The sequence below is a fragment of the Syngnathus typhle genome, linkage group LG16, assembly GCF_033458585.1.
Source record: "Syngnathus typhle isolate RoL2023-S1 ecotype Sweden linkage group LG16, RoL_Styp_1.0, whole genome shotgun sequence".
In the NCBI taxonomy this organism is placed as follows: Eukaryota; Metazoa; Chordata; class Actinopteri; order Syngnathiformes; family Syngnathidae; genus Syngnathus; species Syngnathus typhle.
In genome coordinates this window covers 7,085,604-7,104,887 of record NC_083753.1, presented here as the reverse complement: position 1 = coordinate 7,104,887, position 19,284 = coordinate 7,085,604, and the positions used below count along the sequence as shown (strand labels likewise).

The 19,284-nt window shown below is 45.3% G+C and overlaps 4 protein-coding genes across 5 annotated transcripts; 1 reads left to right on the top strand and 3 right to left on the bottom strand.

Annotated features, from left to right (window-relative positions):
* Positions 1 to 4,369: 4,369 nt before the first annotated feature.
* Positions 4,370 to 11,623, bottom strand: keap1a (kelch-like ECH-associated protein 1a). 2 transcript variants are annotated; one of them, XM_061301237.1, is made up of 12 exons: positions 11,485 to 11,623; positions 7,683 to 8,167; positions 7,418 to 7,617; positions 7,197 to 7,353; positions 6,695 to 6,787; positions 6,432 to 6,578; positions 6,251 to 6,357; positions 6,018 to 6,147; positions 5,746 to 5,942; positions 5,271 to 5,476; positions 4,991 to 5,167; positions 4,370 to 4,908 (listed from the first exon to the last, which is right to left on the bottom strand). In XM_061301237.1, the coding sequence occupies exons 2-12, from the start codon at positions 7,893 to 7,895 to the stop codon at positions 4,727 to 4,729; spliced, it is 1,809 nt and encodes a 602-aa protein (XP_061157221.1). In that variant the 5' UTR covers positions 7,896 to 8,167; positions 11,485 to 11,623; the 3' UTR covers positions 4,370 to 4,726. The 2 variants fall into 2 exon arrangements, with proteins under 2 accessions (XP_061157221.1, XP_061157220.1); XM_061301236.1 differs by lacking the exon at positions 11,485 to 11,623 and adding an exon at positions 9,745 to 10,206.
* On the top strand, positions 10,320 to 11,881 carry cdkn3 (cyclin dependent kinase inhibitor 3). Its single transcript, XM_061301247.1, has 8 exons — positions 10,320 to 10,449; positions 10,555 to 10,732; positions 10,840 to 10,895; positions 10,960 to 11,004; positions 11,101 to 11,323; positions 11,395 to 11,426; positions 11,496 to 11,599; positions 11,681 to 11,881. Exons 2-8 carry the CDS (start codon positions 10,653 to 10,655, stop codon positions 11,768 to 11,770), a joined length of 630 nt encoding a protein of 209 aa, XP_061157231.1. The 5' UTR covers positions 10,320 to 10,449; positions 10,555 to 10,652; the 3' UTR covers positions 11,771 to 11,881.
* On the bottom strand, positions 11,882 to 15,024 carry cnih1 (cornichon family AMPA receptor auxiliary protein 1). Its single transcript, XM_061301249.1, has 5 exons — positions 14,794 to 15,024; positions 14,161 to 14,229; positions 12,936 to 13,048; positions 12,723 to 12,866; positions 11,882 to 12,639 (listed from the first exon to the last, which is right to left on the bottom strand). Exons 1-5 carry the CDS (start codon positions 14,872 to 14,874, stop codon positions 12,612 to 12,614), a joined length of 435 nt encoding a protein of 144 aa, XP_061157233.1. The 5' UTR covers positions 14,875 to 15,024; the 3' UTR covers positions 11,882 to 12,611.
* A 245-nt stretch (positions 15,025 to 15,269) lies between these two features.
* On the bottom strand, positions 15,270 to 19,042 carry gmfb (glia maturation factor, beta). Its single transcript, XM_061301248.1, has 6 exons — positions 18,884 to 19,042; positions 17,803 to 17,899; positions 17,430 to 17,479; positions 17,236 to 17,368; positions 17,083 to 17,156; positions 15,270 to 16,979 (listed from the first exon to the last, which is right to left on the bottom strand). The coding sequence occupies exons 1-6, from the start codon at positions 19,040 to 19,042 to the stop codon at positions 16,908 to 16,910; spliced, it is 585 nt and encodes a 194-aa protein (XP_061157232.1). The 3' UTR covers positions 15,270 to 16,907.
* Positions 19,043 to 19,284: the final 242 nt, after the last annotated feature.

The window sequence follows — 19,284 nt, the reverse complement described above, 5'->3', positions numbered from 1 at the left end:
TTTGTCTTACTCAACTTCCCCCCCCCCCCCACGGAAGCCATCCTGCATCCTCTGCCATCTTCATCCTGCCCCATCTTCCTCCCCTCAGCCACAAAGCCACTCAGGACAAACATTCATCGGCGGGGCCGCCAGATGATAGATGCTGCTCACCGCCGCTCCGGCAGCCGGTTAAGCCTCAGATGATGCCTCATGCATACAGATATCAGCGGGCTACCAAGGGCTTGGGTGTGCGCTGGTGTGTTTCGGAGAACATGCGCACACACACAGTCCAAATGTGGAACTCAACCAAAAATTTTCCTGGAAATAAAATTATTCCATCAAAATCATTCTCTGCAAATTCTAGCTCAATTGAGCTTTTCTTTTTTTCTTCTCAGCACTTATAATCCAAAGAGGGTTGTGTTAACCGGGGCGCCCTAAGGGGTGGGCGTGTCACCCCTTTTTTTTTTATGACGGCCTTATTTACACGGGAAGGCTGTAATTACCCTAACGAAGCAAAGGGGGAGCGCGTGTTGGCGCGCAATCACGCCAAACCTGTATTTTTCATCACTCACAGATGCCTCGTGGAAGGCTTCCATCCATTCACATGTAATTGAACGTCTTTTGCCTGCCAATCAGCCGTCTTGTTGGAATATCTCCATAAGTGAGCTCGTTGGCTTCTCAGAAGAGCTCTCAGGAATCGTTTTTATGCAAAAAGAAAATCAATTATATAGGTGTCAAAAAGTTACATTAAAAAAAAAAAACTCGATAAGAGGATGTAATGTCTGCATCCTGATTTGATGCTGCATTGTGCTGCTCCTTGTGCTGTGCCACCTTGGCCACCAGGGGGCGCTTTGCCTGCGCCATTCAAAAACACACCAAGAATAGACTTTAGTTAACACAAAATGTCTCCCTAAGATGTTGACTGACTTCTCTAACATCAGAGACCAAACCTTGGTAACCTGTCTCACTGCTTCTGTCTCTCTTTACGCCTTCCTCTCTTTTTGCACTCTTTCGACTTCCTGTCTCTCCCTCCCATCTCTCTTTGCGTTCTGTCCATCTCCTTCCCTTCCCGCTGCAGTTCTGTCTCGCTGGCTTTGTGTCCCTTTCCTTGCCGTCTCTCAACTTCCCGCATTTCGTCTCTCTTCCCTCCCTCGTGTCACTCCTGTCTGTCTTCTTTCTGTCTCGCCTTCCTGTCCTCCTCTCCTTGCCGTCTCTCTGCACTCTCTTTCTGCCCATGAGTTCTCTCCTCCGCCCCGCCTGCTCTCCAACAGCGTCCCCCACCTCTCTCACGCACCTCTCCTCTCTCTCCTCTCTCGCTCGCTCTCTCCATTCTGCCTGGCTGTCTGCTCTTTACTCCATCCAGTACGTGCCGCAGATTCAGATGATTCAATTACACACGTACACCCGCAGACAAAGACGCACACACCTGCACAACGCGCGACAAACAATACGTGGGACATTAGCCGAGTTTGGAAGGAGCTTTGGGTTTCCGTTAGAATGAACCCCAATGACCCGAGCAAATGAAAATGCGCCTCAAAAAGAGTTTGAGTCAATCAACCAAACCAAAGTCACTGACAAAGTTGAACTTGGTGAGAAAAATTAAGTTTCAGTGAGTGAGTGAGTGAGTGAGTGAGTGAGTGAGTGAGTGAGTGAGTGAGTGAGTGAGTGAGTGAGTGAGTGAGCGAGCACACAAAAACATACATGCAAACACGTGCGAGATGAAAACACTCAAAATGCACCAAAACACACACACACTCGTTCATGTGAAAACACACTTACAGAAATACACAAACACACACAATTATTACACGTCTGAAAACAAATTCTCTCTCGCACACATATACACACTAATCTAAACACAAGAACATGACAACATAACTTTGGTCTGTGATGTTTTCCCCTCACTGCACAAACACACACACACACACATTGGTGATTGACCCACAGGAGTTGTTCTGAACTTGCTGACTGAGGCGCACCCTGTGTGTGTGTGTGAGTGCGTGTACATGTGTGTAGTTGGGGGTTAGCATGTTTTGGTGTGCTGACTCCACACATGATCTCCATTAGGCGGCTGCATGGGGGGAGTACACGTACACTCCCAAACACACACACACACATGCAGGTACAGACACACACAAATATAAACACACAAGCATGGTAATTGAAACTCAAAAGAATACATATGCACACACCCACACAAAACATAACACATCAATTTCACAAATGCATGAAAAGACTAGAGTAAAACCACACAAATACAAAAAGACAACACACATTAACGCCAGTCACACGCGCAAAAAACACACACAAATACAATCCGGAATGAAAACAAATACACACACATTTTACAATCACCATCCAACCGCAGGGCTCATATAGACAAACATGCATTCACACTCACATTTATAGACAATTTCAAGTCTTATGAACCTAAGAGGTATTTTTTGGGCGCGTCGGAGTACCCAGAATTCGAACCCAGAACTTATTTGCAAGGCGGACGTGCGAATTGTGCATTCCGACACAGACAATTTTATTTTTTAACCCACGCAAATTATTTCATGTTCCTCTTTAAAAGACATTATTTGACAATAAATATAAATTCAAATATACCACGATGCCGTTATCTAATTGTAAACGTTCTAATTCCTTATTCTGGCGGAGGGAGGGCGAACCCCTGACTTCAACAGCTGCTTCATGACCCAAAAAACTGTCAGTCTTTCCCTGGAATAAATTGTGGAATGTACCATTCACAAGTACACACCAGGGGGAGCCTGGGGGACGCGCTAGCCTCGTTGCCTTCTTGTACGCACACCTACGCAAAGCCAATTCGCCCCTTCGAATACAAATTGGTAGTAGAATAAGAAACATTTTCCCACTGAGTGGGAGTAACCGTGGGGGGGAGTGTGGTTGGACATTATTCGACGGGCGGCCACCCCTTGGCTTTTCCAGCGGACCCATAGTAGAATCAATTCGACGAAAGGGGAGCTTGAAACAGTCCAGCTCGTGCTTTTGCTGGAAGAGCAGAGGCTCGCACAAGCGCAGAGTGCTGCCGGCCGGCCGGCCGCAGTGCAGAACGCACGCAGCCGGCCGGCCGGCCGGTCGGTCTGACCGGCGGCCTTGTCCCGGTCTCGCAGTCACAACGAACCCGAACCGCTTTGCAATTCAAAAGGCAACATGCTCACGTAGTGGGAAACTCTCAGCAAACCGCAGTGCATTTGAAAGTTCACAGCGTTTTTGAGCAGTTCTCAAAAAATGAGAAAACAAAACATGTTTCAAATGTCAACATTGGGAGACATAAAGAGTTGAATTGGAAGGTGAAATAGATTCATTACATTTTTGCAACAAGGCTGGACCAAACTGGAATCTAAAATGTAGTTGTAGCCAGGGGCGGTTCTAGGGTCAAAGGTTTAGGGGTGCTGTGCGCCCGACCAGGAAGACAAACATTATCGATTTCAACATTTTAACACAATAACCATATCATTTTTTGCTCACGGGCATCCAATCAGTTAGGTTGTCAGTCGCACCTTGACTTTAATATTGATACATGGTTTGAAATACTTTTTTTGTATCATTGTAAGTGGTGTGTTGAGATACGAGTGACCCGACGAGTGGATTTTTCCAGATACGAGCTATCATTTGGAATTTTTCCTTTGATTTGTGAGCACAAATCTGAGATTACGATCACTGTATGGCAAAAGTAAAGTCATTCCAACTCACTTCATCACGAGCAACAGTTAGCCATTCTTCAATTCATCAAAAAAGAAGCTTCAAGCTATTTAACGCCACTCGCAATTGAAGTCCACTTTCAAAATAAATGTCATAGAGACACGAGCTATCATTTGGAATTTTTCCTTCGATTTGCGAGCAGAAATTTGCAATGTACCCGGAAGTATGCGTGACAGGGTGGCGAAAAGTAGTGGGGGCGGCTGGGTGGGCTTTAACTTTATCTGTGCATGCGAGTGTGTGACATTGGCGCATGATGACCTCATCAACATCGCAGCCTTGCAAAGCTAATCTGTTTCATTGTGAAGGATGCCAACCGCCACGGAGGCACGCCGTGAAGGTGACATTGCATGAACGCACACACAAGCCCACCACCCTCACGCCCTACTCACATATATATATATATATATATACACACACACATATATTTATATATATATATGTTTGATATAGAAGAACCAGTGAAGTAATTGAAAAGGAAAAACAAGATGAACTTAGTAAAAAAAAAAAAAAATATATATATATATATATATATATATATATACACACACGCACACACACGTACATGCACGCATACGTACATCCATATAAAATACGCTTTTCTTGGGTCTCTTGCACCACCTAGTGGTGGAATCCGGTAAAGAGCAAATTTATACCGATGTGAAAATTCTTCGTGCTATTTATTTTATTGATTTTCACATAATAAAAATCTAGTCAGGTGACTAGGAAGTAAACATGGAAGCATCTTGGCAGAAACTCACTGTGAGGAATGAAAACATCGAATTAAATCATACAATTACAGATCACAAGTGCAATCTCATGATACGAGTGCACTTCGGACCATGATGGGGATCTTACACTTTTTTTTTTAGGCTAGAATCAATACATTTCAGTGGGCGAGGATAATTTAAGAAAAGTAACGTTGTGTCTCAAAATACCACTGTCGTTGTTGTTGTAGCACCTTGGTAAAAAAAAAAAAAAGTCCACCTGCAGCAATCCACAGTAGCGTCCACTTGCGAAAACGTCAGTGTTCGTCGCCGTCATCATCGTCCTCCTCCGGGGGCAGGCTGGCGGGACAGGGCTCCATGGTGACGGCCACGCCCATGCCGCTCCGCCCCAGCGTCATGTCGCTCACGTACGTCCACTCGTTGTTCTCCGGGCAGTAGCACTCCACGCTGGACACAAAGTCGTGCTGGTTGAAGCCTCCTGGAGGACGATGACAAAGGCACAGTTGGAAACAAGCACGAGGTACCCGCTCGGTCGCCGTGAGATTTGAGCGTGAACTGACCGAGCACAAAGATGCGCCCCTGGTGCACGGCCACGCCGTGCGTGCTCCGGCAGCACTGCATGGACGCCCGGGGCTCCCACGTGTTTCGGGAAATGTTGTAGCGCTCTACCACGGCCAGCTGGTCGCGACCGTCGTAGCCGCCAATGGCGTACAGGTGAGCGTTGACGCACACCAGGCCTGCCCAAAAAATCGGCGCCGTTTCATTTTGTTTGACATGATCAATTCTACAACACTCCACTTTTCCTCCCGCTCGACTCGAGCTGCGGCGAAGCTAGCTCACCAAGTCCGCTGCGCGCGATGCTCATGGGCGCTAGCTGCTGCCAGCTGTTGCTGTCGGGCTGGTATTTCTCAACCGCGTTGGATCGGCTCTGCCCGACCAGGCCGCCCACCACGTAGAGCGCTCCTCCGTAGGCCGCCACTCCGGCCCCTAGGCGGGCCACCGGCATTGGGGACACGTAGGACCAACGATTGGTCTCCGGGTCCCACCTGTAAAAGTTGGATTATTATTATTATTTTTAAATTTTGTTGTGTGACAATGACAATAAAGATTTACCGTAATTTTTGGACTATAAGTCGCAGTTTTTTTCATAGTTTGGGTGGGGGGCGACTTATATACATATATGTTTTTTTTTCACTTTTTTGGGCATTTTATGGCTGGTGCGAATTATACTCCGGTGCGACTTATAGTCCGAAAATTACGGTATTCTATTTCCCATTTGATTAAAACGGTTTGCCTGGGCCGTGCTGTCACTCACCGCTCCACAGTGTTGTGCAGCGTGCCGCCCTGCGAGCCCCCCACGGCGTAGATGCAGCCATCCACCACGCCCACCCCCACCCGGTTCCGCGGCGTGTTGAGCGCCGCGCGTTGGCTCCACTGGTTGGTCATGGGGTTGTAGCAGCACAAGGCGCTGGACTCGGTCATACTTTCCAGCGACAGATTCCTGCCGCCCACCTGAAGGCCCGAAAGACACTGTGATCTCGGCGGCACGACGCCCCACTGGGTCCGACCGAGCGAGCGGCGCCGTACCGTGTAGAGCAAGCCGAAGAGGGTGCACGCCCCCAAGCCGCTGCTGGGAGCCGCCATGTCGGCCAGTTTGAGCCAAACTTTGCGGACGGGGTCGAACGCCTCCATGGTGGCCAGGGAATGCTGCCGGTATCTCCGAAAAGACGACAAGAAGACAGTTTGGAAAAGAACAATCGAAAATACGAAAAAGCGGGCAGCATTTTTGGAGGCCGAAAAAATACAACATAGATAAATACCCGCCGGCCACGTAGATGAGTTGCGTTCCACGTATGGGTGCCGGAGGAACCATCCTCAATGTCATTTCCTGGAAGATTTTCGACAGGAAGTCCTTGCAAGCGTTCGCCTGCAGCACAAAAGAAAAAAGAAAAGTGCGGAAAAAGGAAATACGACTCGGAGCAAAGGCTCAAGTTGAAGTACCTTGCTGAGAATGGGGCAGGACAGAAGTTGGTTTTTGAGGAACTTTGGTGGAAGGGCGTAGATGTGCACAGCGTTGAGGAGCGCGTGGAGATACTGGGCTCGATTCTCCATGTCCCACCGCACCCAGTCCGTACACGCTTTGTACACCTGCCATGGAAATCCATTCGACGTGACCTTACATAATAGCGTCTTTGTGTATTTTTTTTCCATACCCATCCCAAATTTGGAGGACCTCGGGGTGGCGTTCATGAGTCAACACGTACCTCGGACTCACAGAGCACCTTGATGCTGTCCTGACTTATGAGTTCCAGCAGCTGGCAGTGAGACAGATTGAAGAATTCGTCTTCTTTCGTCACCTGGAGCCCAAAAAGGAAGCTTTGTCTTGAATAACAATTGAGAAATAAACAAAGGGCGAGGTGAAGAATCGATTTCATCAATTCATTCCAAGATGACTTGCGACTCAAGATGACAATGCGCATTGCGAGATCCCAGCGATTAATCGGAGAGTCCTTTTAATCGGCAGCTTCTGTTGTAAAGTCAAACAACGGCATTTATATTTAGTGCGGAAGCTTTCGCCTTGAGGTGAGCGCTTTCGAGCTTTGAATATTTTTCTGACGTCATCCAGCCTCACCTGTGCAATTATGAAGAGTATGAGAAAGGCCGAGTGGGTGCGACCGGCTATAAATACCAATGAGAGAATAAATCCCGGAATCGATTCAAAGCCGCAAGACAATGTAGCGGGATGTCGTGTCGTTTTTGCGTCACCTCACTGAAGTGCGTGTTGATGTACTCGCGGCCGCGCTGGTACAAGTCGGCGCATCCCAGCTCCTCGGCGAAGCGAGTGATGCCGATGACGTTGGACGATTCCAGATGCTTGGTGAGAAAGTCGCAGCACGCCTTCGCCACGTCCTCCATCTGGAACCTGACGCGAGAAAGGTTGAAACCGGCGGTGAGGTCGCGTCCGCCTCCGCTTTCCAAGGACTTACCTCATGGCGGCCAAGAGTACGTGCAGTACGCACTTCTCGCCCACGATGATATGCGACGTGTATGCAAAGTCAATGAGCCTCCCCAGCACTTGGGGGCAGACGTCGCGCAGGGTGACCTCGGAGGCTTGGCACTCTTTGAAGCTGCTGGTGAACATGGCCCGGAAGTACGGGCTGCAGGAGGCCAGCACCAGCTTGTGCACCTGATGCGGGAAAATCATAACGAAATATTGCATTTTGTCTTTTTTTTGCTCGCCGTAGTCCTGACCTTAAAGTCGATGGTCTTGTCCTTGTTGGTGACGCGCAGCACCAAGTCGCACAGCATCTCCTGCCTCCTGAACTCGTCCATGATCTCCAGTGACTTGGAGGCGTGACTCTCCACCGTGTAGTCCAGATAGCCCGAGCCGTGCATAGAGGGCACGGCGATGGCGGAGAAGTCCGAGCCGCGCGTCGGCGGCTTCTTCCTCAACGGGCAATGCATGGCGGGATTGCAGTTGACTGAATTTAGCCCGTATGTCTTTGTGTCTTCAATTCACTGATGTCCAAAAGTTGCCTCCCATCAACGCCAGAGTTGAAATCCATTGATACCATGTGCGACTCCATTTTATCGCTCCAGCATGGCTGACGGTAGGAAATCCTGACCCAGCGGTCAATCTACAGGTCGTCCACCATCGGATCCAATCAGATGCATCGGTAGTTGATTCGTGGCCACTCACGAGACTGATTTGGAATCTTCTTTTTGCCGTGGTGATCCTGCAATCGAGAATCAACGAGACAGCGTTTATGCAACATGATCCTGTTATTACTACTTATGTGACTGTCAAAATAAAACTAAATTAAAATAATAAATAAATAAACTTCTGTGAGTCACGTTTTTTCGGCTGATTTTTGGGCCCGAAATATATTTTTTCCAAAAAAATTCATTATTTGCGCAGCCTTCCCAATGCGTCACTTACTTAACCTTTCTAGCCATCAGTCACGTGCCTTTACCATCACATAAGCAGTGGGAAAAAAATCCACGTGTTTAATTCTTCAAACTCGTGATTGGAGGCGCCAGCTTCTGCAAAAAGATTTACTAGGGCACGCGTTGCACAATCAAATGTATTCAGCCTGCAGTTCCCTCGGCCTCTTTAACACGCCATCATATGACCTCCGTAGTTGGGGGCGGGCACTTGGGGCTTGTTGCCCGACTTCTCCATGCTGACACAGAGGGAAAATAGTGTACAGGAATTCAGTAGTAAAACCGCAGTAGTCATAGTAATCATTGCTTGTCCAGAAATGTGCAAAGCGTTTCGTTATCTATAACGTTACAATTTCAGTTTCGCAACGGGATTGATTATACTCAGAAGTACATTTGGGCTATCACTCAATCATCTTTGCAGTTAATATGATGGTGGTACATGAACTACTGCTGTTTGATAAGCGGGTTAATCATTGACAACCACAACGTGCACACGAGTGATTTGCTTGACCTTTGTCCACAAGGTAAAAAAAAAAAAAGAACTGCAATGACAAGATGAGCCTAGGTCTGTTGCGATATTACGTAACAATCTTTTCTGCCATGTCATTGTTGCAGTTGGAAATAACACCGAGATTGTTTTGTATAATTATGAAATCATTACACAATACTTAAAGTCACGAACACATTTATCAGAGTTGAGTTTCTTCACTAACGCTGATGCAGAAAACAACATTCAATATTAGCAGCTTTTTTTTTTTTTAATATAAAACAGCATTTACTTTATTATCACTGTTGGTGACCTTTGCCCTGTCCACCTGTGAAACAGCTGCATTGCACAATACTCGGGTTGCATTTTGGAAAAATATGCCATTTTTAGCATTTAATCTGTTTTACCAATACGTTCAAACGTTTTTGCAGTACATTCGAAGAAACCCAATTTAAAACCGCTTACTGCGCATTGGCAGGTCCACATTGTGATAAAGTATGCACCCCTTTTTTTTTTTTTTTTTTTACATATATTAGAGCATCGAAGAGACTAATTTACACACATTTTTTAGGTGGGGTAAAAATCTATTTCAGGGTGTTAATTTTAGAGCTGGTTAAACAATCATTAATCATGATGCTTGTAGGACCTTTTTGTGAACTATTCACTCAGAGTGAAATGTGTTTTATGACACTTAATAATAGTAATCAATATCGCCACACACGCTCACATTAAAGTACATTATTGGTGTCAGCAGCCCCCCCCCGTGTGACGTCACAGATCAACAATCCATTTTGTAGGGCATAGAAAAAAAGGCAACCACACTCGAGCTTATATTAACTATTTAAAGTACTTTTAAAATGTGTCAAAACATAGTTCACTGACCTCAATCAACCTCCCTTCGAATATCTGCTCGCCACTACCGACGACGAAAAAGTCCCAAAAGTCTCGTATTGAAGAGGACGTAAATGTCTTTTCAGGGTTTTCCCGAGTGTGTTTACAACACAGATGAAGAGGAAATATTTAAAAGTGTCCTGTGGGAGTAGAGGCGCCTTCCATTGAAGAGGAAGAAAAGGTCCGACACAGGAGTAGTTATCAAAATAAGGCGAGGAGAGATTCCAGCGCCATGACTGTGCAAATCTCACGCGGGCGCGCACGCACGCGGACATACGCACGCACAGCGCGGGCACACGCACGCACACAGGACATTCTCAAATGAAAAGTGAAAGTGAGCGTCTGTTTTGTAAGTTTGTGATATTACTGAAAACTAAAAAATAAAGCCCCCGCATGAAAAGTTAAATAAATTGAAGGTCAAATAAACCGGTGTGCCAAACAATACTTTCAAACTTCGACTGTCAATGTTAGGAACACTCAATTGTTTATTCCCCGCCCGCCATTGGTCCACACGCCTGTGATCCCGCCCGTCTCGTTTAACGTGGTAATAAAATCAAGCCAACCTACTGCGTCACAAAAAGGGCGCGGCTATATTTTTTCTGATTGGCTACTGCCTTGATGCATTTTTTTTTCAAATACCCGGAAACAGCTGACGGCGACGTTGCTGTCAAAATATTTCGAGTGTGTGCTTGGACGGTGAGGAAAATTAAGATACAATTACTACATTTTCCGTATATCTTCTCAATATATGACATCATATAACCGTGGCGTATGTTTTTTTTCGTATTTGCTTCGATCAAGAGTGTCTTTTCTGCACACGTCTCCAAAATTCTCTGACGAAACTCCTGAGTGAGATTGCGTCCTGAAAATCCTCTTGGTGATTTTTTTTTAACCAAAATATGAGAAGCAATCAGTTTGACTCTTCGTCTGAAGAAGACAATGTCGGCGAGGAAGGAGCGCCTTCTTTGGACATTTCCTGGTCAGCCTTCAAACTTCTTTGCACTGCACCTCCTTAAGCTTCTTCACAAGTGTCTAATTCTTTGTTTTCCCGTGTCTGATAGTATAAACATTTATTTTGCCTTTCAGGGTCCCTTTGTCTGAAGTGGGCTCCAATCAGTTCGTGGGCATATGTTCCCTTCCAGGTAGAAAGTGGCAACTTGTTCCTTCATGTTGGTGCAACAAAATGATACGTGTGTGTGTGTTCAGGTTGCAGATATAAGGATATACGCAGGAGTGTGCACAAAGACGTCGGTGAGGCCACACTGCTGTCATAGAGCATCTCAAAAATATATTTCCTTTTTGGACACTCGCCAATACAAACACCGCTGTCGGTGTGTTTGAGTGCAGAGGAGCTTCACAACCAAGGCGTGCAGGACGTGTTTGTGCTTTGCACACGAGGCGAGTTGTCCAAGTACCGCGTGCCCTCGCTTCTGGAGGTCTACCAACAGAAGGGTCTGAGCGTGCACCACATGCCCTTCCTTGACGGGGAGGCGCCCCAGCTGGAGCAGTGTGGACACATCCTGGACGAGCTGCAGCGCAGTCTAGAGGCCAACCGCAGGACCCTCATCCAGTGAGGAATTACAATCGCCCTAGTAGTCGTAGAAATGGAGGTTAAGTTTTTTTTTGTTTTTTGTTTGGCAGCTGCTATGGAGGCCTGGGACGCTCTGCATTAAGTAAAAAAAAATCTATTTCATTTTGAGCCCTTTATTTTCCGCGATTGCTGTCACTCACTTCTTTTCCAGTCGTCGCCTGCCTGCTCATCCAGCTCTCCGTAACCATGACGCCCGACGAAGCCATCGACATCTTGCGGGCGCACCGAGGACGGGGAGCCATACAGACCCTCAAAGTAGCGCAGCTCTCCCGTTTCAGGAATTCGAAGTTGCGCTCACACTTTTCAGGCTTTTATATCCCCATTCTTCTTTGCCAGCAATACAACTTCCTCCACGAATTCCGGGAAAACTACGCCGCCTACCGGGAGAGCCAAGAAGTTCACACGGAGCGCTCAGTTTCTCGATGATGGGTGACGTCATTTGGTGCGCTGCAATACAAACTGAATGTATAAAAGGGAAGAATTTCTAAACTCTTTCGAAATATTAGAAATATGATAAAGGGAAACAACAAACTAAAACAGAGTGGGATGGTTTTATTTTCATTATATAAACTTAACTGATCTTAAAAGTGACATTTAGGTGATGCGACATGATACATTTCACCCTGTTTCTGCACACAATGAACACATGACAATAAAAACCTGTCTGACGCTGCCGCTAGCATCTAAAGCATCAAGACTGGCTCATAGCGAGGCGTGCCGGAGACGTCCAAAAGAAAAATGACGCAAAAGTAAACTCGGAAGAGGGCAAATAAGTACAATAAACCACAAAGAGTAGAGCTCGTTCGCAGTTGGTCGAGGACGTTTCAAGCTGGAGCCAACTGTTAAGTCTACCTTTCAAGTTGGGCAAATGTACACTTTCGACACGACAAGTGTCCGGTTGCCATGGCGGTACCACGCCCAAATTCAAAATCTAGCTGTCAAAAGACAGATGGGAAAAATATCTAACTAATTTGTAAGCACTCTTAGGTTGTGTCGACAAGCTACCATCGGCCGCCACGAAACCTAAAAAGGAGGGGGGGGGGGGAAGAAGGGGATGAAAAAGAACAAAATTGTCCTTTTCGGGTTTGTCCGTAGAATGTTGACCCCGAGAGAGTCAAGGTTGGCGTCTGGTGTTGCTGATTGTGGTCATCTCTGTCCGCTCCCTTGAATGTGTGCCGGTGGTATGTGCGCGCATGTGTGTTCACACAGCTTCGAGATCCAAGAGCGTCCCGACCCATTCCGCAGTCATCATCCGTGCTTTTCCGTCTTACGAGCTCACCAAAACGTAGATCATGCTGGACAAGACACGAGCACAACAACATTCGCGAGAAGTCTGGTGGCAACAACTTCACGTCTCTTTCAATCATTCGAGGCGTACCCGTAGAGATAGTAGAAGAAGGAGAGGAGGTAGAAGGCCAGCTTGCACCAGCCTTCCTTCTGACAGAAAGCCAGGATGTCGGCGTTCATGATGGTCGTCGGGTCGTACAGTCCCGGACAGCTCATCACGGGTCTGCTCATGTACCTGCAAAAGAAAAAACCTCAACGCTTGAGCACACGAGCAAGTCAAATGGTCTTGATGGCACACACGCACCTCCAGACGTGGTAGGCCAGCAGCGGCAGGTTGAGGACGAGCGTGAGCCACTCGGTGGCGCAGAAGAACATGACGCAGAAGAAGAAGTGGATGAGATATTCCGGGAGCACCAGCTGGAAAGCCCCGAGGAGACAAAAAGCACAACACAGAAAAGTCAGAAACCAAGCCGCCATTGGAGCACCTCATCCAAACCACAATGACACAAAAGCGTCATGCTTGGAGATAATGCCGCATCAATAAATCACAGTAAATGCTGAGAATCAAATTTGAGGGGCGTGCATGGTGCAAAGGTGGAGGGGGGGGGGGACTTAGAATGGGATGGTGGGCTTTCACATGTGTTGAAAACCCTGCACTGTGCTGCTAAATGCAATCCAAGAACCACCTCAACCCCCCTCAAAAAAAATGACATTTTTGCTCCCCCCCACTAGTGAAACCCTGTCAATCAATAATGCATCTACATATAAAAAAATAAAATGATTAGGTACACTTATTTTATATTCTACTGGTACTCAAATATGTCTATTTGGTGGTGGCTTGGTGTAAAAGTTTGGAGAGCAGACTGACGGACCTGATCACCTGACCTCAACTTTCAGTCACTGTATCGGTGTGCAAAAACAAAAGGGGAGGTCATCGTAGAAATAGTCATCATCAGGACATCATGCAGGTTCAGAGCCTTTGCAAGTCTTTTCAGTTAACAGCTTGACTTTGCATCACTTCGATTAACGCCACTCTTACAGCGTGTCAACGCATGTTTATTTCCAGACAAAAAGACTGCAAGACAAAAAAGGTGGACTCGAGGTATCGTCCAAAGTCGAAAGGAACCCGAACGTTGAGTTACGTTAGCTAACTGAAAAGACATTTGCAAACACTAATGCTTCGTGCACAATGAACGGGCAGTTTTCAAAACTGGTACAAACCTTCAGGGCAAGTTTGACTCGTTTAATCTTTTTGACCTTTTCGACTGTCTTTTTTTTGGGGGGGGGGCGGGTTAAGGGGGGCAATGTGTAAAAACAAAGCGGATTAGGAAAGGGGAGGAAGGACAAAAAAAAAAAATAGCGTTAGAGTTTGGACAGAGGGAAGAAGGCATGGCTAAACCAGGTTATTCATTTAGCAAGACAGTGCAGAAGAATGATTGAAAAAGTTTCTGTTAATCCAATCGGAGCGTTGCGGCATGCGCTCGTAAGAAGAGAAAGGGCGGCGGGGTGGAGGTGGGAAGATCACTTACGGGATTTAAAGTGTTACACTGGTCGATGGGATTTTTGTAGTCCGTCTTGAGCTCGTCGAATGCAATTATCTGCAGGAAGAAAATTGACCACAACCTGTCATAAAATGTGCAGATTTCTCAGTGGATAAAAATATGTTCTGTTCTAAAAATAGCTCAGCAGTGATGGGAAGATTTTGATTTCACAGGAATGTTGAATAGAAAATCCCATTGTAATCTTTAATCTAACTGTGGTGAATGGATCCTGTCTTCTCGCGAGATTACCACAACCACGCGACTCTCGTCCGGCGCTAGCGCTAAACCTGCTAGCTTGTTAGCTCGGGAAAAGACGCTAAACAACTAGTTTCACATTCGACAGCGACAATATTGATTTTGTAAAAACCCAAAACCAACAAACTTGTCTTATTCTAAAGTTAAATAACATCAACGTATCACACCAAGAACGAAGCGACATATCGCGTTGATTTGAGCCGTCAACGGCATTCTCGAAGAATTACGTCAGTGCGGACGTAACAATAATTCCACACATGTTAATGTTGAGTTACGTCAGAAGCGTAATCAGTCCAACATGGCCTGGGGTTCCTTTTTCTGCTAAACCGCAACGCCAAAAACAACACGTGAGCAATTTACACTTACGTGCCAGATGGCGAAGAAGATGAGCGCCGCCGTGAGCAATAACGCGAGCATGTAGCAAAAGGCCGCGAACGTGAACGCCATGGTGTCCCTCCGCTCCGATTCGTGTCGTCTAATCCTGGTCGGTGGATGATGCGGGTAGCAGGAAGCCCTCGCAACGGAACGGAGCTAACCCAGCCCCGGACTGTTCCAACGATTCTGATCCTGGTTGTTTCTTCTTCTCCAGTCGCCTACGGAGCCTTGTCACGTCCCCTCCAGTTCACTTACCGCCGTCTTGTGGACATTTAAGATCACTGCAGGCACAACATCTTGGGAACCCATTCATTTTTTGTAGGTCGATTTTGTTGTTGTTTTCCGAAGCTTTTTTTTTTATATGTTAACAAGAGCGAATAGGAAATTGAGTGCCGAAGTTGTTAATCCTCTTAAAAAACGCATATTTACAACATTCAGTACAAAGAAGTGACTCCAGGGAAAACAAGTTTAACATTAGCAACATCTTTATTGTGACAACAGGAGATTATAGATGCATTCTCATAATAAAGTACAGTAAGGAAAAATACAAATACAGAACTGTATCTCAAGTTTCACTGTTTGATAAAATTTCATTTTGTCATTCAGTAAGGAAAAACAGCAGGACGACTACTACGGCACTATATTATTATTCCAACGACAAGGGAAGCAGTCACCATATTACCAACGCTTACTCAGGCTTTTCTTTAAAAAAAAAGGAGTGTCAGTAAATATATCAAATAGAATACAGCTGAATCAAATTGAAAAAAAATAATCAAAACAGTTAACCTGTGGTTGACTTTTGAGTCTTGTATTTAAATGTTACAGGTGACACATTGTTTTGAAGAACTGTCATTTGACCAAAACGATAACTTGTGATTTTTTTTTTTATCCTGCCCATCAAAGCTTTATTACTCACAGGTTCACTTTTGGACTATTAATGAAAGCAAATGTGATTTGAAAAGATCTACCAATGATCCAATACAATAACAAATATATGAACGTGAAAAATCAAAAAAGGTTACTGGCACAAAGTTTAACGCCACTGGCACATCCAATACACGGAAAAACCGTGGGTGAAATAATCCGCTGATTAAAAAAATAAAAAATTCATACAAAATTGGCATAATGGTGTTTTCAAATCAACTAGTTTTTGCCATCCGTACAAATCCAAGATGACGTTAAGGGAAGTGGAGCCTGAAACAGGAATTCAACACATTCAGAGAATTGTAATCCAGCAACAATATATATTTTTTAAATTTCCTCATGAAACATTCCAGATTGGTGTCGTTCGAAGAACATGTAGCATTCATTATCTCCACAAAATTCACCAACACGACTCGCAAAAAATAATAATAATAAATCGGAATAAGGACACTCAGCCTTCAAGATTTTTGCAAAGTGTGTCAATTGTCCAGTTTGGAATGTTTTGAGATGAGAGCACCAGATGATGTCATAGGAGCCAACACGTGTATACGTAACCCTGCATTCCGCCTAAAAAAAAGTGGACATACCACAAAATATGGTGCAACTATTAGCTAATAAGCTAAAAGGGCTCATTAGTTCAAATCCGATCGAAGAAGCACAAGATTTTTAATTCTTCGCAATTGTAAACGTCACTTTTCACTCCAGATTCCTTTCCTGCTTGGATTATAAGACTGTGGATGGTATAGTAAACAACTTGTCGGCCATCTTGATTGCATACTAAAACTATCTCATCACTATTTGAATTTCACATGTTGAGGCAGGATGTTTGATCTCCCAAACAGAAACTGCAAAAAAAAAAATAATAATAAAAAGATAAACAGTACTTGCAAAGGTAAGACAAAAGGAGTGAAACTAATACTTTTGGAACCGGTGGAAACCCTCCCAAAACACTTGGGAAGTGAGGATGAGTCTTGGTCCACTATGAGAACTTTCATTCGACACAAAACGGGACAAGATGGTTAGCGCATGTATACTCAGCAATAACAGTCCCTGCCTCAAGGACCCCCCCCAAAACATTTTAACCAGTGAGAAGTCTAGAACAAGACAGTAAGTCGTAAACAGGATTCAAATCAGGAGGTGGCTGGCAAAGAGGACAGCGCATATGAACCTGCCCAGGTTCCTTAGCGGAAGAAGCGCAGTTTCTCCCGGAGCCATTCCTCCGTCAGGTCCTCTGTGTTTCGGATTTCAAACACCTGCAATGGCAACGTTTGAAATTCAGACTCGGAATGTGCAGAACTTTACAATTCTTGAAAAAAGGAAAGTACCGATAGTAACGATACTCGCCCGTTCACAAACCTTGGTCATTTGCGCAGTTTGCACCAGCCTGTTTTTACTGCCCGCGTACATCATCTGCTGCTCCGGATTGCAACCTGCCTCAAACACAGAACATTCTGCTGAGCAAGGAACTCGCACGTCCGCCGTGAAGCACCGGGCACTTTGCGTACGTACCCACGGGGCTCACAAAGATGAAGCAAAGGGGGTAGGAGACGCGGCCGTCGTCGTGTTGGTATTTGTAACTGTACGCCACGAATCGAGGCTGCCTCTCCGGGAGCTCTTCTTTCAGGTCGTCGGGAGAAATATCCTGGAACAAAACAGATGAGCCGACGCTCGCCACCGAGTCGAGCGTCAACGATTCGACGTACCTCGTGTTCTTCATCCAAGACCACCAGCTGCTTCTCTCGATTGATCTTCACTGGAGGGGATCAAACAGTGAATGGACAAATCAAGATTACTGGATTAAGAAAAGACGAAAGAGGTCACAGCGGGTGGCCTTGTTTAGAACGTCACACGAGTAGATTCCAAATGGACTAAACGCATGGTCCTTCATTTGGCCCAACCCAGTGGGGAACGTAGACCAATCTCCCCAGCATGTGTAAATAAGAGCACTGGCTTATGGCTTAAAGGCGGCGGGTGACCCACTTTGAGGAAACCGTCAAGGATTTTGGACTGATGAAACGGATTGTGCACAGAATCTCAAGGAAAACTTCAGGCTCCAAGTATAAAATCCATACTTACTGACGATGGCCGCGTTGTTGGTCTCCTTGCGCAGACGGAACTTCTTCAACTTCTCGATCAGATCTTCATCCACATCGCACACAGTCAGTGATTCACTCTGATGAAAAAAAAAAAAAGACCATCCAAATAACCCCATCTGACCCACAGCCAAAAACAACAACAAAAAGGATTTTAATGCTCTGCACATTGGCGTCACTTCCTCGTCACGTTATATAACTTCACAGCACACAGACATGAGCTCCTTCAAAATCTTCATGTTATAATTGCATCTTCCTCAACAGATGGTCCGCAGGCGGGATTTCTCTGAGCTTTGAGAAGATCCTTGGAGATTTGGCCGACTTTCAGCGCAAGTGACAAAACGGGAAGTGCAGCTCGATAAGAAGACAAAGAATGAGGAACCACAAATGACACTTGCGACAGGAAGACTGCTAACTTACATAAAGCTAAGACAGCTTTATGTAAGTTAGCAGCTAATTCTCTTTTATTGGAGAGACACGTTGTCAAAAACACCCAAGGGCGTCAAATTCTTTTAAAAACATCAGGAAGAGCAAGAAAAGAAGACCATCTGGTGGAACATCTTGCTTGTTGAAACACATTATTGGCATCCGCAGCAGCAAGTTTCCACCCAGACACAAAAACCTGGCTATATTCTCCTTCACAATAAGACAACTGTTTTCATCAGAGATTAAAACAATTTGATTACTTTTAAAATGGGGCACTATTCGGTCACTGTAACACCGTACCCATTTGTGATCCATGTTAATTTGTCAATTTAATATTAATCCCACGAATTATATACACAATGCTAATATAATACGTACATAAAATCCAAACTGGTCAGAGCAGGTCAGCTTTTATTTTAACACCCATATCCGGAAGCCGGTTGAGAATTTGATTTTGCGCTTGACATTAGCGGGTGGCACTCATGCTAAGGCTACCAAGCTAACGATAGCCAGCCAAAGGCCGTAATTTTCCTCGCGCAACCGTACCTTCAAAACTTTATGTTCGTCAACAACAGCAAACGAAAACGCACAAGTGAATGTGATGTCAACTCCGTCCCTGACATAAACGACACACTCACCATTGTTGTTTTCGGAGTTCCAAGCTCGAAGACGCGGAAGGCTGCTGCTCGGAATGTCAGAGACGCGTTCAATGTTTTTGGTTTTTTAGAAACTTCACAGCAGCTTGTGACGACTCTGACCAATCCGGAACAAGAGATCCTCCTTCTAAATTTCAACATTGTCACTCATCGTTGTCTAGAAAAATCTATTCTTACATTTTTTAGTATTAATAATGTAAAAATCCGCTGGATCGGTGACAAACTGTGGGGATTATTATGATATTATCTGATTTCACATAAATTACAATGAATAAAATTCAACTTCATTTGGTCATTATGAAACCAGTATCATCTAAAATGTATTCTATTTCTACATTCAATAATACCTTTGTCGTCCTAATGTAAACATAATAAAATGAAGA